The sequence below is a fragment of the Puma concolor genome, chromosome A1 (assembly GCF_028749965.1).
Source record: "Puma concolor isolate L17-30 chromosome A1, mPumCon1.1.hap2, whole genome shotgun sequence".
NCBI lineage: Eukaryota > Metazoa > Chordata > Mammalia > Carnivora > Felidae > Puma > Puma concolor.
Window position 1 is genome coordinate 147865427 of NC_141667.1, and position 17920 is coordinate 147883346.

Below are 17920 nucleotides of genomic sequence, written 5' to 3' on the forward strand. Positions count from 1 at the left end.
GCATATTATATTATATTAGTGACTAAAGACTTCAATAGTCTTTATGGTTCTTCTCAAAGACATCAAACCTGCCTGTGATGGTACCTTCATCCCCCTTACTATATCCATCATCACACCCCTACACAAAACACCTGTCACATCACTCTAAGTGCCAATGGCCTTGGTAGGGCTCAAAGAACAGGAATCAGGAAGATAGAGTGGGTGAATGGTGGATGAGAAGAGAAACAAAAGCTATTGGTATTATAAAAAATGAAGAATCCTTAATCAGGAATGCAAAACCCGACAGAGTGGCCTCTCACTTTAAAGTGACACCCCTGAGCTTCGTAGAACCTATATAAAGATACAAAACAAAAACACCTTAGTAACCACTAGAAAGCACAGTAGGCAGATGAGAAAAATAACAGTAGGAAATATAAGAATACTCACTCCTTTTCAGACACACAGTGAGCCAGAAATTCTAAGAGCTGGCCACCACTAAGCCAGATTAAAATTACTGACCAAAGCTGATCTTTCTGTATTAGATGCTTCATTTTATAATGCCTTCTGGGTGGGGCAGGGGCGCCTGGGTGGCTCAGTTGGTTGAGTGTCAGTCTTCGGCTCAGGTCATGATCTCACGGTTCGTGGGTTACAGCCCCGTGTCCAGGGGCTCAGGGCCTGGAGCCTGCTTCAAATTCTGTGTATCCCTCTCTCTCTGCCCCTCCCCCACTCATGCTCTGTCTCTCTTTGCTCTCAAAAATAAAGAAACATAATAAAAAAAAATTTTATAATGACTTCTGGGAAAAAAGCATACAATTACCCCAAAGTAATAATAAGTGGAGATCCAGGATGCTTCTCCATAGATGTCTAACACAGGTTTGGTTTTGTTCAAAACAGAGAGCTTATAACCACTAAAATGCCCACTCACATGAAATATTGGGAACCATTTACTTAAATCAGGAAAGTTATTATATTTAACTTTTCACTCTGACCACTGGCAAAAGATATTTTCTTCAATCCAGCTTGATCTGAATATGTCTTTAATATAAGGTGTTTTTTTTTCTAATGTTTGTTTTTGAAAGGGAGAGTGTGAGCAGGAGAGGGGAAGAGAGAGGAGGACAGAGGATCCAAGGCAGGCTCCTCGCTGACAGCATGAGCCTGATACAGAGCATAAACTCACGAACCATAGGATTATGACCTGAGCCAAAGTTGGAAGTCCAGGCAGCCCGATCTGAATACTTTTTGCCTCACTTTGTGGCTTTCACATTTACAGACCATGATCCTTACATGGACGTTGCATAAGTAGTTCTAAAGCCCCACACTAGATATCACAACGCCTGCAAAATTTTATTTATGTAAGTATTTTTTTATTTATTTTGAGAGAGCAAATGGGGGAGGGGCAGAGGAGAGAAGGAGAGACAGAATCCCAAGCAGGGTCTATGCCGTCAGTGCAGAGCCCAATGAAGGCTTGAACTCACGAACCTGAGCCGAGATCAAGACTCAGATGCTCAACCAACTGAGCCACCCAGGTGCCCCGGCAAAGAATTTATTTTAAAATGGCATCTTCTTCTGTTAGACTATTCAATGCAATTCAGTAAACTAAAACAGTCTTCCTTATGTAACACAGAAAGCTTTTAGAATATTAAATCTATGATAAGCAATAGATATTAGGAGTGGCTACTCAAAAATCCCTTGCCTCTGAGCCATTGTGGAATACTGAATGTCAGATACCAGGTGCACTTTCCTGTGAGTCGTACTACAATACCCTGTCACTGTGATATCAAGCATACTATGAAGGATAATCAAGCAATGGGATTTGGCCAGGCAGCCCATGGCTAGAGCGTCACTCTTCCACAGCCATGACACTGGACTGTCATAAAGTCCAGTGAGGTCACACAAACTAGGGGAGGGGGGCTTGGTTTCTAACAATCTTTAGCTACATCCCTAAAACAGGGTCCCACCTGTCACAACCGTTTACCCTTAGTCCCAAAGATACCTATAAATCGTTTAAAGCAAATTATTGCCTTAACTGGGAAAAAAAAAAGGAATTTTAAATATCCCCAATAGATGCAAGTCAGGAACATCTTCCCCCTAAATATTAAAGGGACAGATACTCTCTAGACTTCCCCTTTCCTAGTTATTACAATCATCAAAGCAATGCAACAACAGGAAAGATATTTTTTTAACTTGGGTTAAATAAACAATCTCCCTTGCTCCTTCCTGGCTTTCTGTTACTAGAAAATAGTGGTTACTAGAAATGCAAGACTTTAGGGTAGCAAAAAGCATCAAGAAGCAGCATACAAAGCAGAAAAACTTAACAAGGGAGTCAAGTCTCTTCAAAGAGTTCATCACAGCCCCCTGGGTACGCATAGCTGGCTTTTTTTGCAGCCTTTGGGAGGCCATGTGAGAGTGGTTTAGAGCAAGAAAAGACGGTCGCTGCAGAAAATATGGTGTTCCAAAAACACACGAATGAACACAGGAAGACAAGCCGAAGAAAATATGTGCAAATCACATATCTGAGAAAGGACCGGTAATCAGAATATAGAGAAAACAATCTTTAAAGATCTTTTAATGTTTTTTTTTTAATTTATTTTTGAGAGAGAGAGAAGGAGCATGAGTAGGGGAGGGGCAGAGAGAGGGATAGAGAGAATCCCAAGCAGGTTCTGTGCTGACATGGGGCTCAATCTCACAAACCACGAGAATATGACATGAGCTGAAATCAAGAATCAAACGCTTAACTGACTGAGTCACCTAGGCGCCCTGGAATATAGCAAAAACTCTTATACCATAGTAAAATAAACGATCCAATGTGAAAATGGGCAAACAATTTAAAAAGACATTTCCCCAAGAAGATACATACATGTCTGATGATTATACGAAAGGTGTTCGTCATCATTGGTCAGTGGAGAACTGCCAATTACCACAGTAAGACACTACTTTGCACTTGCTAGAATGGTTATAAGATTATATAAATAGGGGCGCCTGGGTGGCTCAGTTGGTTAAGTATTAGTCTTCGCCTCAGGTCACGATCTCGCGGTTCAAGAGTTTGAGCCCCGCGTCGGGCTCTGTACTGACAGCTCAGAGCCTGGAGCCTGCTATGGATTCTGTGTCTCCCTCTCTCTCTGCCCCTCCCTCCCCCATTAACCCCTCACAGATGGTTGATTTTTGGTGGGAAGGTAAGATGGTACAGGCCACTCCTAGATGCCTACCCAAGAAAAACAAAACCCATTTTGCACAGAGACCTCTGGGCAAAGAGTTCACAGCAATTCTATTTGCAACAGCCCCAAACAGGAAGTCTTCTAATGTGTACCAACTGGTGAGTGGGTGAATGCAGTGTGACATGTCCTTACCACCAGAACACTATAGGTCAATAAAAAGGAACAAACTGTAATACATGCTATAGCGGGAAGCAACATCAAAAAACCTTTAAGTGAGGCAAAAGAAAAAACTATGCATTATCTGACTCCGTCTCGGTGAGAGGCTCAGCAAAGCCAATCTATGGAGACAATGTACTGGTGATGGTCTGGGTCTGAACAGGGCAGAAACTTCAAGCAAATGGGAACAAGGGGTCTTTTGGGGGTGAGGCAACTTTTCATTTTTAAATTTTTTTATGTCTTTATTTCTTTTTCTGGGAGAGTGATAGAGTGCCAGCAGGGGAGGGGCAGAAAGAGGGAGAACAGAATCTGAAGCAGGCTCCAGGCTCTGAGCTGTCAGCACAGAGCCTGATGTGGGGCTCGAACTCACAGAGTGTGAGATCGTGAACTGAGCTGAAGCAGGGAGTTTAACTGACCGAGCCACCCAGGTGCCCCCGGGGTGAGGAAACTTTTAAAACTCAACAGAGGTGATGATTGCATAGCTCTCAACATTTACTAAAAGATGACTGAAATATACAGTTAAAATAGGTAGAGAAGTTATACCTCAATAACATTGTAAAACAAACAAAAACCGGAAGAATGACCAAAATCCTCTTTTCTTCTTACACGTTAGCCAAAAATTATGGTGAAACTCAGCATGAGGGTGTTTTGTTTTGTTTTGTTTTGTTTTGTTTTGTTTTGTTTTATTCCTTCATGTATTCACCAAGCATGTACTAAACGATGGCCATGTTCTCAAAACGGCTTTGACTTCACCACCAGGCCACATTAAGGCTTCTGAAGATTGGGCCTTTTCCAATATCCCTAGGAATTTGGCAGTGATCAGACTATTTATGAATCCATGGGCTTTTGAATCAGGGACAGGACAGGGCTGGATGTGGCATAGTGGGAGAGTTCGAGAACTGGCGTTCCCCTTTGTGGGACCTCAGGAAGCACTGCTAAGATTGGATACTGCTCTACCCAGCTGGTAAGCACCAGAGAAACAGCACATCCGGGACTTCCTGGGGTGTCCAGCCAAGCAGTCTTCTTGGGGGCTCTACAGCCCCAAGACCAACTCTGGGATACACTTCTAAAACTCATCTCATTCCTTAAATGAATAACCATAACATTAAGCAAGCCCTTTAATATGTACTAAGGCTATGAAAGTTTGTTAGGATAGAAGGCAGATTTGTCCAAGCTCTGGAAATTCGCAAAATTTGTATATTTTATTACATGCAAAGGTGCTTTTCTTTTCTCCAATTTCTTTTGCTATTTTAAAGTTATTTTGTAATAAGGTAACATTAAAAATAAAAATTATAAATTTATTTGTTATTTAAAGAGAAAAAGAGAGAGAGCATGAGTAGGGAAGGAGCAGAGAGGGAGGGAGAAAGAGAATCTCAAGCAGGCTCTGAGCCCAACGCAGGACTCAATCTCACGACTGTGAGATTATGACCTGAGCCGAAATCAAGAGTTGGATGTTTAACCGAATGAGCCACCTGGGCACCCCAGAGGATATTAAAAGAAAAAATAACATACATATTCCTTCAGGCAACTGGGGAAAAGTTGAGTTTTCTCCAATAGAGCCTCACTGTAATCTCTAAGAAATATATTAATTTTCTTAAAGACAAAATAGCTTGAATGTTAGGGCATCTACATTTAGACTTTATGGTCTTTCTTTTTATCTGGCACAGTGGTTCTGAAGCTCAAGGGCATGAGAAAGCTGCACAGGACTGCATACACACACCCTAATACACCGTATGGATTTTCCAAAGTCAGATGACACTCAGGACCCATAGACCATTAAATGTGTACATCAGCATGAATGTCAGGATGGTGGGGGGAGGGACTATAATAAAATCATTATAAGATCAGTGAATTTGGATTCCTGAGCTGTTTTGGGCTTCTTGTTTTTTGCTTGTTTCTTTTGTTTTTCTTGCTTGAATATAACCACTGCTGGTATTTTCAAACCATACTGTTCAAAACAGGATCTCCAAGCACCTTGTCAATAAATATTAATTTCTCATTGTTCTCTCAGAAGGCAGGTCAAAAACAAAAACACAGACAAAAAGATGACAAAAAACAAAACAAAACAAAAGAAACCCAAAAAACAAAAACCTTATCTATGGAGGAATGAAAAAAATTGAGCTTGACAAAGTATTGGCTTTTCTTTCCATAAGACTTTAATGACCAATTTATTTGGCAAACATTATACTGAGCACTGATGCTTTGCAAGTCACAGATGGATGATGAATGCTTTCAAACCGCTGACTTTTATAACTTGAAAAGGCCCGTTTTAAAGTTGTGACTCATTTATGAGTCTGAAAAGGCTATATCCGTATGTATGAATCAGACTCTGGAAGGCTAAGTTTACAAAGTATTACATTACCATCAACCACAAATTACAAATCCATTGATGAAATGCTTAGAGTTTACTTAGCAGCGGCCGAAGCTTTAAGTGGTAAGAAATAATCTAATTATCTAATACACTGTGATCAATCAAGATGCCCATTGGATGCTTCCGCAGCACTGCAATGGATCTTTTATGATCGCTTTGACAACTACTGAAGAAACCTGATCACAAGTAACATGCTTCAAAGTTAAGGAAATCAACAGGAAATGAGCCATCGCTGATGGTCAGGGCTTAGAAAAGAGTAGACCTTTCTGAGAATCTCCTAAAGAATATGAAATAAAATCACAGATGGCCCATCGAGCAAGCGAGCAAGTGTTCAAAGATGTAGCTCCTCATGTCACATTCTCTTGCATTGGATCCTAGGTAAATAATTAAAAATAGTAATAATAAATAGAACAAATGAGACTCTCAGATGCCATCGATCTCTTCCTTCTTGAAAATCTGGCTTATAGCATATAAAAAACAAAGCAAACTAAAAACTCTTTTGAAATGAGAAACTTGAAAATTAGAATCCAGACCATTTAAGCATTCTGAATAGTTCATCATCTATTGAAACCTGAAGCTGTTTTATTTAAAAAGCATGCTCTAGAGGGAGGAAGTTGGCAATGTATGATCTTAGAATAACAGATTCACACCTGGTCACAAAAAAGTAACCACCACAAGGCTGATTAATTTCCTAGATGTAAACAGCTACCATGCAGGAATAAGGCTGTATCCGTTTTACCTCCCTATGTACAAAAATGACACGGAATTCAGGCAAACATTCAATGAAAGGGGAACCCCAGATCATAGATCCTCTATGAGTTGCTGCTAAAAGTCTGGAAACCTGTGTAGTTACAAAATAGGATATTCTCATCGTGCAAAGGACTTTTCTTATCGACTCCTTCATTGATGCTGATATCAGAAGACATAACCAATCCTTGTGTTCAAAGCAGCTATTTTATATGAAGTTTTATGTTGGATCAAGTTTTACCGTGGGACACAACTTGTCTGTAATATTCCCCAATATACTGTCATAATAAAAAGAGGTTTCAGCTGCATTTCAGAAATCATCTTCCAGGCAATTAGAAAAAATGCAATGTAGCAGACTATTAGTGACAGCTTTTTTTTTTTAAAAAAGAGACAAGTCTAACTTGATTAATAAAAGAAATAAAACAAGCTTTTAAGATCCCGAATAATCGATTCTCAACACAACTAAAACTCTGCTCCTCAGGCTGTCTTTGATCATTTGAAAATTAAATGCCCAACCTGTTTTCACCTAACAGTTTTTAGTGCTGAAAGGAATGTCTTAATCCATCTAAAATGCACTTTAGCTCACAAGAAGCTATACAAAACAAGTTCCCTTGTTTGCCCGTCCAATTTTCCCACTTTGAAAAAGAGCAAACCATTCTCAAGTCATTTTTAGAAAACTTTCCCTCTTAAGTAATGCATACTAGTTAATGCAGTCTTGAACACTCCTGGAGACAGAGCAATCAGATCAATAGGAGCAGTGTATTTATTGGGTCACTGGTGTCTTTCTTAACCGAACAAAGCGTTTCCAGTGACAAACAGCACCTACCATCTCTACGTTATTACATATTGTTCGTGTCTGCTTCTCTGCCTGGTAACATTGCCACCAGAGTTCTTAGCTCCGCATTCTTTACCCTTCCTTTCTCTCTGTCCCAAACTCGACCCCCTCCCCCACATTTATAAAACCTGTATTAAAAAAAAAAAAAAGGACAAGAATATTGTGCGGAAAGTAAAAACCCCTTTCATTCTATGACACTTCAGTTATTGACATGTCAACTCGGGTTCCCAGAAGATGTGGCCAAGCAAATGCCCCCCTTTCCCCCTGGACTGTCCTGGTGCACCTGTACATCTTACGCACTCTGAGAACTCTTGCAGGAAAAAAGAAAACACAAAACAGGGGCGCCTGGGTGGCTCAGTCAGTTAAGTGTCTGACTACAGCTCAGGTCATCTTACCTGATTTTACCACTTTGCGAGTTCAAGCCCCGTGTCAGGCTCTGTGCTGACAGCTCAGAGCCTGGAGCCTGCTTTAGATTCTGCATCTCCCTTTCTCTCTGCCCCTCCCCTACTCTTTCTCTCTCTCTCTCTCTCTCTCAAAAATAAATAATAAACAAAAAAATTAAAAACAAAACAAACAATAAACACAGCAAGACACTTTCCTTTGTGTAATATAGCCCCGGTCCACAGTATCTGGTCTCACTCCTCAAAAACAGTGTCCAGTGAAGCACACTTTGGATTGAACACTCACCTATGCTCTTTATAAAAACAGTGAACCCTTAAAAAGTACATGACGGGGCGCCTGGGTGGCTCAGTCGGTTAAACGTCCGATTTCAGCTCAGGTCACGATCTCGCGGTCCGTGAGTTCGAGCCCCGCGTCGGGCTCTAGGCTGATGGCTCAGAGCCTGGTGCCTGCTTCCAATTCTGTGTCTCCCTCTCTCTCTGCCCCTCCCCCGTTCATGCTCTGTCTCTCTGTGTCTCAAAAATAAATAAAACGTTAAAAAAATTAAAAAAAAAAAAAGTACATGACGGGATAATTCCCAGTTTTGGGTCCCCAAGCGATGGGGTTTAGACTTCCTGTAAGACATAAATGTTCCTGAAGGTTCTCTTGATATATTTGATTAAATGCCTTAGCCTAAGTCTGCACGAACAAGAAATCACTTAACAGCACGAGGCCACACTTTCCAGGTTGTTTTAGCAGAAAGTGTTCTGGGGTTGGTTTTAGCTCAAGTGGTGACTTCGTGGTTGGTCATTAGAAGAAAGTGTTCTTTCCAGGCTTGACATCTGCCCCAACATAAGGGCAAAGCAAAAACGAGAGGGAGAAAAGATACTGGTCTAGGGAAGCCTCCTCCTAACAAATGTAGGCTACAGAAATGATGCCAGATGGTTGTCACTCGGTTTCTTCCTACCTTTCTGAAAAGAGGGGGGTAGGGAAAAGAAGAGTGAGAGGGAGGGAGGGTGGGAGATAAGTCAAAGAAAAAAGGAGTTTTTATTCCTTACAGGTAAATCAGAGGTACATGATCTGCCAGGATAAGTAATACCACCAGGAAGAGACGCCTCCCACAGGATGCCCTCATTAGTACAGAACATTTTCCAGAAATCTCTAGATGTGCTGTGCTCAGTGGCAGGAGAGGGATAGATCTGCAAAGCAAACTTCTCTAGAGAGCCATTTTCTTCTCTCTCTCTGTCTCTCCCTCTCTTTCTCTCTCTCTCTCTCTCTCTCTCAAAAGCTCTCTCCTTTTAAAAAAATATTCTTGGGGTGCCTGGGTGGCTCAGTTGGTTGAGCGCCTGACTTCAGCTTAGGTCATGATCTCACAGTCCATGAGTTCAAGCCCTGCGTCAGGCTCTGTGCTGACAGCTCAGAGGCTGGAGCCTGCTTCGGCTTCTGCGTCTCCCTCTCTCTCTGCCCCTCCCCTGCTCATGAGCTGTCTCTCTCGGTCTCAAAAATAAATTAAAAAAAAAATTAAAAAACATTTTTTTAAATATTCCTGGACTGGTTAAATTTAACTAAGAAGAGAATTTCTATTAGGTGTGAATCGTTCTTTAATATGGAGAGAATACTCAGGCCTGGTGGGGTTCATTCAAATCCAAATTTCAAACCAAGGATACTGGAGAGCTGTGTGTTGTATGAGGTATTGCAAACTTCACAAAAGGAGGGAGGGAAGGAGGGAGGGAGGAAGGAAGGCAGGAAACATTTAAGAAGTGTAAGATGTGGGTGACATTGTATCAAAATCAACTTTGTAAAAAATAAGGCAAATTTCTTTTTTTTCCTCTGTATCTTACCAGTCACAATCTGGAGATTTTTGTGCAGCAGAATGGGAAATCAAATGAAAAAAAAAGTGGGGAAAATCTACCATCACAAAGCTGGTTAACGATTTTCTTCTCCTTTGCATATTCACACAATTAGGAAATGTTATCTTGGGAAGAGGAAAGCTTATCGGGACTCCTGGGTGGCTTGGTCGGTGAAGCATGTGTGGTGAAGCGTCCGACGTGGGCTCAGGTCATGATCTCACAGTTTGTGAGTTTGAGCCCCACATCAGGCTCTGTGCCGACAGCTTGGAGCCTGGAGCCTGCTTTGGATTCTCTGTCTCCCTCTCTCTCTGGCCCTCCCCCACTCATAATCTGTCTCTCTTTCTCTCTCTCTCTCTTTCTCAAAAATAAATAAATCTTAAAAAAATTTTTTTTAAAGGAAGAGGAAAGCTTACCAATCCATTTTGTTTACAGAAAAGAAATGAAGACAGGAAGAAGTGAGCTGGTTGGTCTGAGGCCGCACCGCCCCTCCATGGCACAACTGGAATGATATCCCATCATCCCAGGCCAAGTCTGGTCTCTCTCCCTTCCCTGACATACTACTTTTGTGTCCTTTATGTAACTGCAGGCCACAGGCTCTCATTTTTTTTTAATGTTTATTTTTGAGAGACAGAGAGAGACAGAGCTTGAGTGGGGAGGGGCAGAGAGAGAGGGAGACACAGAATCCTAATCAGGCTCCAGGCTCTGAGCTGTCAGCACAGAGGCCAATGCGGGGCTCGAACTCACGAATCGTGAGATCATGACCTGAGCCGAAGTCAGATGCCTAACCGACTGCACCACCCAGGTGTTCCCAACAGACTCTCATTCTTGATACGAAATGGGCAACTTTCACTTTCTAGTGATATTGGACTGGTCTAGTGATAGGACTGGTCTGTCACCGAGTGACCTCAGCATGTTAAAAACCATGCACACTGTGGACTGTGAAGAAGATGTGCCTCAGTTCGCCTCAGGCCTTCTGAATTTAGTAAAGGAACAGCTAACAACAGTTAAGATGGACCATTTTTGAAAAAAACATGTATGGCACATGCACAATTTTGAGGCTATTTTATTTCACTGGCCCTTTGCAGAGTAGATGCACTAGGGAACCACTCGTACAGATGTATACCTTGTTAAACTATGAAAAAAAAAGCTTTAAAAAAAAGGGGGTGCCTGGGTGGCTCAGTCAGTTAAGTTTCAGCTCAGGTCATGATCTCACAATTTGTCAGTTCGAGCCCCACATCGGGCTCTGTGCTGACAGCGTGGAGCTTGCTTGGTGTTCTCTCTCCCTCTCTCTCTGCCCCTCCCACCTTCTCTCTCTCTCTCAAAATAAATAAAACTTTAAAAAAGCTTTAAATTATGCTTTTGCCCACATTATTATGCTGTTATGTGTCATTTCTAACTAAGGGCAATCTTCATAAACTAAATGGGTTTATCAGCCAACGTTTTCCATACTTATTCTTCAAACTTTACAGGCACATCTGCTCCAGAAAATATCACAAGCCTCTAAATACCTTGATTCTGAGCTAACAAAGCATTACCATAAAAGAGTCTACTTTTCTTTAAAAAGAAAACTTTAGGGGCACCTGGGTGGCTCAGTCGGTTAAGTGTCTGACTGTGGCTCAGGTCACGATCTCACCACTTGTGAGTTCAAGCCCGGCGTCAGGCTCCATATTGACAGCTCAGAGCCTGGAGTCTGATTTGGATTCTGTCCCTCTCTCTCTGCCCCTCCCCCACTTGCACTCTGTCTCTGTCTCTTTGAAAAATAAACATTAAAAATAAATGAATAAATAAATAACTTCAATCCTTCAAATGCCATCCTTAGGAAGACAAGTTCTAAAACAGATTCAGATACTTGATGTTAAAGCCTAGTCACTACAGGGGCGCCTGGGTGGCGCAGTCGGTTAAGCGTCCGACTTCAGCCAGGTCACGATCTCGCGGTCCCTGAGTTCGAGCCCCGCGTCAGGCTCTGGGCTGATGGCTCAGAGCCTGGAGACTGTTTCCGATTCTGTGTCTTCCTCTCTCTCTGCCCCTCCCCCGTTCATGCTCTGTCTCTCTCTGTCCCAAAAATAAATAAACATTGGAAAAAAAAATTAAAAAAAAAAAAAAAAAAAAGCCTAGTCACTACAGAATTTCTCATAAAAGTGGGTGGAATCAACAAACGTGCTGGCCTAGGCTCTTTCCCTGGATCCCATTAACACGACTGTAGATAATTTCAAGAGAAACAAACAAACAAAAAAGCTTAAACTCAGAAGGACAGCAAGGAGTGACAAGACAATATTAAGGGAGCTGAAAAGCCAACTGCCACATGAGAACTGACCTGCCTGATTTGAGGAAGGAGAACGCTAGACCAGGAGTGGTGAAACATGAAGCAGCAGCCATATTGGCTCTGAGAATCAACCACTCACCCCCACCCCAAATACTCAGGAATCCTTGGCACCAGTACCTCTGCAAGTGGAGATCAGGACGGAGTTTTAAATGCAAGGACAGGTTCAAATTCTGTGTAAACACGGGTAGACACCTACATTCCCTTCTCCACTCTGTGCAACTGGTAGTGCCTTTTTGCCACCCTGGCGGAAGCCGGGAGGTTTACTGTCAGGAGAGGTAAAGCACAAGATCTGTGGGCTGACTGCAGAGCATCAAGCACCATAGGGAGAAGGTTCACAGATGAACAAGTGAGCCCTCTTCTCTGCCCTGTCTTTCAGTTCCCACGATGCTATCACCTAGGCTGGCACCTTCATGGTAGGAAGGAGAACTAACTTCCCATGAGCCTGTCAGATTGCTCAGCAAAGAGGAAATACATAAAGATACTGAAAATGGTGTTCTGTGCCCCACCCCACCCCCACCCAAACGTCCCTGCAGTGAAGCCCACAGTCAAGAGTTCTGGATTTGCACAAACACTTCCATCACTCAGATCCTGAGTGCCTCGCTGGCAAGTACAAGCAACAGCTGAGGCTACCTAACTACTTAAGGAAACCTCCTAAAAAGAAGCCAAGGGGTGCCTGGGTGGCTCAGTCGGCTAAGAGTCGGCTTCAGCTCAGGTCATGATCTCACAACTCATGAGTTCAAGCCCCACATTGGGCTCTGTGCTGACAGCTCAGAGACTGGAGCCTGCTTCAGATTCTGTGTCTCCCTCTCTCTCTGTCCCTTCCCCACTCATGCTCTGTCACTCACTCAAAAATAAACAAACATTAAAAAAAAAAAAAGCCAAAATCAACACAAAAGTGAATCTTTGGGGAAACAATGCATATACAAAGAGAAAAAATTTCAAAAGCTATCATTAACATCTCTGGGCAAATAAAACAATGCCTCTAACAATAAAAGAATGATGCTAATTTTTTTTTTAATGGGCATTTAGGGATCAAAAATGAGACACTGGAAATCAATATATATTAAAAAGAAATTAATTTCCAATAGAAAGTTTGGAAGATAAAAATGAGGTTATCCACAAAACAAAACACAGGAACAAAAATCATGAAATAACTCAAGAAAATTTACAGGAACTGAAGGACACTAATTCCAAGAGTGAACAGGAATTAAATTCTCAGTACTCTAGACCAAAATAGATTCACTCCAAGATATACTATGATGCAATTGTAGAACAATGATCCTAAAAGCTTCCAGAAAAAAAAGGGGGGGGGCATGAAAAAGTGAGAATACTATCAGACTGTTGGATCCTGGATGCTACAAGAAAATAAAGACTTCAATATTCTGAGGGAAAGTGATTTCCAATCTAGAGTTTCATACCCAGCCCAGTTATCAAAGAAGCACTAGACAAGATAGGCCATATATACACATGTAGGTTCTGGAAAAAATCTCCCTCTCCCCCACATTTTCTTAAAAGCTACTGGAGGAAGAATTCCACCAAAATGAAGGAATAAGTAAAGACAAAGGGAGAAATGAGGTTCCAGAAAAAGAGTAGGGGCGCCTGGGTGGCTCAGTTGGTTAAACATCTGACTCTTGACTTCGGCTCAGGTCATGATCTCATGGTTTGTGAGTTGGAGCATGGAGCCTACTTGGGATATTCTCTCTCTCTCTCTCTCTCTCCCCCCCTCCCTCCCTCCCCCACCTCTTTCTGCCCCTCCCATGCTCTCTTTCTCTTAAAATAAGTAAAATAAACTTTAAGAAAAAGTTTATTTTGTGACTTACATATACAGCATATAAAGCATATGCCGCATATAAAAGAAGCCAAAGGACATCCCTAACATGATGGACAAGGAAGTTAGAAGCAAGAATTGTTTTTCAAGCTGAAATTGATAGATTGCTCAATATACACGAATCTAGCAGAAGAGCATTTATATAATGGAGGTGATTTCTGGAAAATAAAAATCAAAATGCTAACAACATACTATACTGTTCAACTACAAATGCAGATCATATACTCAATAATGTTAGTGTGGAATGTAGATCATTGGCATTTATAGCATGTATAGGGAAGATGGCAATTACCCTTTTGGGGGTAGAGTCACGAAAGGGGTGTGCATGTGTGAAAAAAACCCCTCAAACCCCAACTTTCATAAAAATCTAGATAAAAAAATCTAGTGGTAGCAAAATAAGCAATATCATTTAGAAATATGAAAAGCAGTTACCAAAAACCTGGCTCAATAAACTTTAAGTGATTGCTTCTGTAAAATCGAAATGGGGAAGGGGCATTATAGATTTGCTATTTTGGCAACAATTCTCACACAGATATTTTTCTTCTTTATCTGTCTATCTATCTATAATAATATATGTAATATATAATATTATAATATATAATATAATATATATAATACAACTTTGACTTTCAAAAGCTAAATTTTAAAAAAATCTGGTTACTACAAAGAACATCCAAATATGTAACAGTTCTATAAACCATGAAATTGCTCCTATCTGTCTATTGCTAATTTCAAGTTGGATTTTCCCAACCAAGATCACATGAGATCTCTCCCGTCATTATGATAGAGTTCCTTCTATTTATGTAACAAATCTATTTTTGTTTGTTTGTTACATGACAAGGTTAATATCACTGACACTATTTACTAATGAATTCAGTCAGCCTCACTGGGAAACTCCTGAATTCTGAGAATGTGTGTCTAGCTTTAAACCACCAGAGCACCTCATATAGTAAAACAAATACTTCCCCGTCTCACTAACTGTTGAGTTCAATAAAAACCAAATATTATATCTATAAGCTCCTTATCAACAATCCCATGAACACCATTATAAATAAGGACTACAACTGACAAACCACACTGAGATATTCCTTGAAGTTCAGACAGCTTGAATCCAATGTTTCCACTGGATTTCTGTCTCGATAATCTATGCTATAACCAATATGGCACCAACATGATTCGGTATTACCATTGAACACACATTTCAGGCAGAAATCTCCTATAAGATTTGTAGGTTTCCAAATTTTGCCACAGGTTATAAAGACAGCCCTCTACCGAAAACTGATCAAATCAGAAAGAAAAATACATAATCATCGAGGCATTACTGTAAGCAAAACTGTTAAGCAACGTTTTGTCAGGCTCATTTAAAAGAAGCCCAGTGGAGAATCCAAAGTTTTCAAGAGTGAGTCTCTATGTGTGCCTCTGGTCTAAATAAAACATGTTCTTTCTCCCACTTCCAAGGACACCATATGGCAAATTACGTTCTCAGGAAAAGAAACAAACTTACCTTTCACAAGCTCGGACAGTCCATGCGGCAATTATCCATAAGGAGATACTAAAAACCAAGAGTACAGTTCCTGGACATATAGTCATTAAAGTCTTCATAACAAAACGTGTATTGAAGTTTATCTTATTAAGTGCTCCAATGCTTCTAGAGGAGGCATCAGTGAAAAGTTTGCTATGTAAAAGCATGACTCTGGCAATCAGATAGAGTCTTAAGAACATTGGTATAGATAAAATAATGTCCACATCAGCGGTGGTTGTGGATGGGGCATAGGAGAAGGCAAGCCGGGCCGTCCATGTGAACGTATAATTCCCAGGTATGGGATGAATAGCACACACCAGTATTTCCAAGCAGATGAAGAAAATACGCTCATAAGTCATGGCTATTCTCCAGTCATCTGCTCCATTGTCCACCATGAACAACTGAAAAAATAAAGTAGAAAATCAGCTTCAGTATGGCATGAACGGTCTACAACGTGTTAGTGCAGATTTTAAAAATACATAACAGGTGACTTTTTAGCAATCATGGCAAGGTAAAGATTCTAACTTTTAAATGCTAGCCAGGTACGCTATTTTTAGAAAATGGTATTGGCGCAAAAGGAGAACTTGGTTTTGCAAAAATTAAAATGAGAAACTTGCTACACAGGAGCTGAAGTTATTCCGGGGTCGATGCTCCTGGATGATCGCGTAAGTCGCATCATTTTAAAAGAAAGGGTTGCGCCTATCAGCAAGGCACCCCACCCCATCCTTGATGAAGCTGGAATGGACTTGCCTTAGGAACAGTCTGTTCTCCTCATCAAGGGTCTGGATCTAATCCCTTCCTCAATTCTAACCACGTTCTCAGTGAAATCTATTTACGGTGCCTCTGCGGTGCTTATGGCCTATAACGCAACTGTACATGAGCGTCCTTATAGGAAATCTTAATTGGCTTTGGGGAGAAAACCACAAGGGACCACAGACAAGTGTGGCAGAAACATTCCTTCTGGCTTCTCCACCTACTGATCTACCTTCTCTTTTCTTCTGTTCTCCCTTAGCCTTTGCTTGGATTATTATTTTGTTTCCAATCTTTCCTTCTTCTTCTTTTTTTTTTTTAATATTGTAAGGATTCTTTTTTTTTAATGTTTATTTATTTTTGAGAGAAAGAGACAGTGTGAGTGGGGAAGAAGCAGAGAGAGGGAGACACAGAATCCGAAGCAGGCTCCAGGCTCCAGGCTCCACACTGTCAGCACAGAGCCCGATGTGGGACTCGAACTTACGAATCATGAGATCATGACCTGAGCTGAAGTCGGACACTTAACTGACTGAACCACCCAGGCGCCCTTCCAATCTTTCTTTAATAAAAGTTCTTTTAAAAAAATGTCTGTCATTTCTGGGGCGCCTGGGTGGCTCAATAGGTTAGGCATCAGACTCTTGATTTTAGCACAGGTCATGATCTTGTGGTTTATGGGACTAAGCCCTGCATCTGGCTCTGCACCAATGGTACAGAGCTTGCTTGGGATTCTCTCTCTCCCTCTCTCTCTCCTCCTCCTCTGCTCGTACTATCTCTCAAAATAAATAAACTCAAAGAAAAAAAATTAAAAAACAACTTCTGTCATTCCTCATGCCACAATGAAAAAAAATAACAAAGAAAAAGGAGAGAGATAGATATGTAAGTAGATAGACACACATTCAGGCAGACAGTGGAAGAGACAGAAAAGAATGTTTCCTGCATCTTCCCTGGCTTCTCGGTAAACGACTCCACCAGGCTCTGGGAGTCTGTAAATCAGAGGCATCATCTGGAAATGTGCGGGGACATTTCTGACTGCACAGCGACTTGTGGGGGCTCCTGGCATTTAGAGCCAGGAAGCCAGGGGTGCCACACATGCTGTAATTCTGGGAGTCCCACGCGCAAGAAAGACCCGTCTGCCAGAATGGCAGTGGAGCTCCCCCACTAAGAGATGACATATTCTTTGCCTTTTGGTAAGTAGCCAACTTAAGCAGAAAGCATGAGAGGAATGCCACCCAAAATGAGAACAGTGCATTCTCAGGTAATTGACTCACAACGGAGGCGGGCAGGGCTCGTCTGCTCTACAGTTGGAGCCCAGCTACTCTGCTCTTGTAGAGTCAGGAAAGCGATTTTCCCATGTTGGCTACAAACCCCCCTTCTAGTTTAATTATTCTGTAGGCATAGCTTTTCCCCATGTTATTATCCCAATAATGCTATCAGTGTTACTCTGCAAGGACCGGAGTCTGACAGCAAAATGTACCACACTTCTTTCTGGGACCTCGAGGAGATGGACAGCCAGCAGAATCTCTCATACACATACCGAATTTTAACAAATTAAGTTACATTTGGCAACATAACGGCTTGAGTGTTGCCTTTATCCTAAGTTTTCAGCTGGGGACTTTCAAAGTTTGAACAAATGCTAGTAGACAATGAAGACATTTTTTTCCCAGTTTCCAGGAAAGAAACAGGTCGCAAATACAGAGCAGGACAAGTTGACTACAGAAATATTCTTGTTCAGGGATGCCTCAGTGGTTCAGTCGGTTAAGTGTCTAACTCTTGGTTTCAGCTCAGGTCACGATCTCACGGTTATGCGATCAAGCCCTACATCAGGCTCTGTGTTGACAGCACTGAGCCTGCTTGGGATTCTCTCTCTCTGCCACTCCCCTGCTGGTGAACGTGTTTGCGTTCTCTTTCTCTCTCCCTCTCTCTCTCTCAAAATAAATAAATAAATTTTTTTAAAAAAGAAATATTT

At 41.5% G+C, this 17920-nt stretch overlaps 1 protein-coding gene across 2 annotated transcripts in view; it reads right to left on the reverse strand.

The window, feature by feature from the left end:
* Positions 1 to 17920, reverse strand: part of KCNN2 (potassium calcium-activated channel subfamily N member 2) — a 474348-nt gene that overhangs the window by 98108 nt on the left and 358320 nt on the right. For both annotated transcript variants that reach the window (XM_086705936.1, XM_025924196.2), the window contains exon 6: positions 15187 to 15605. In XM_086705936.1, coding sequence (XP_086562062.1) covers positions 15187 to 15605 — 419 coding nt within the window. The remainder of the gene's footprint in view (positions 1 to 15186; positions 15606 to 17920) is intronic.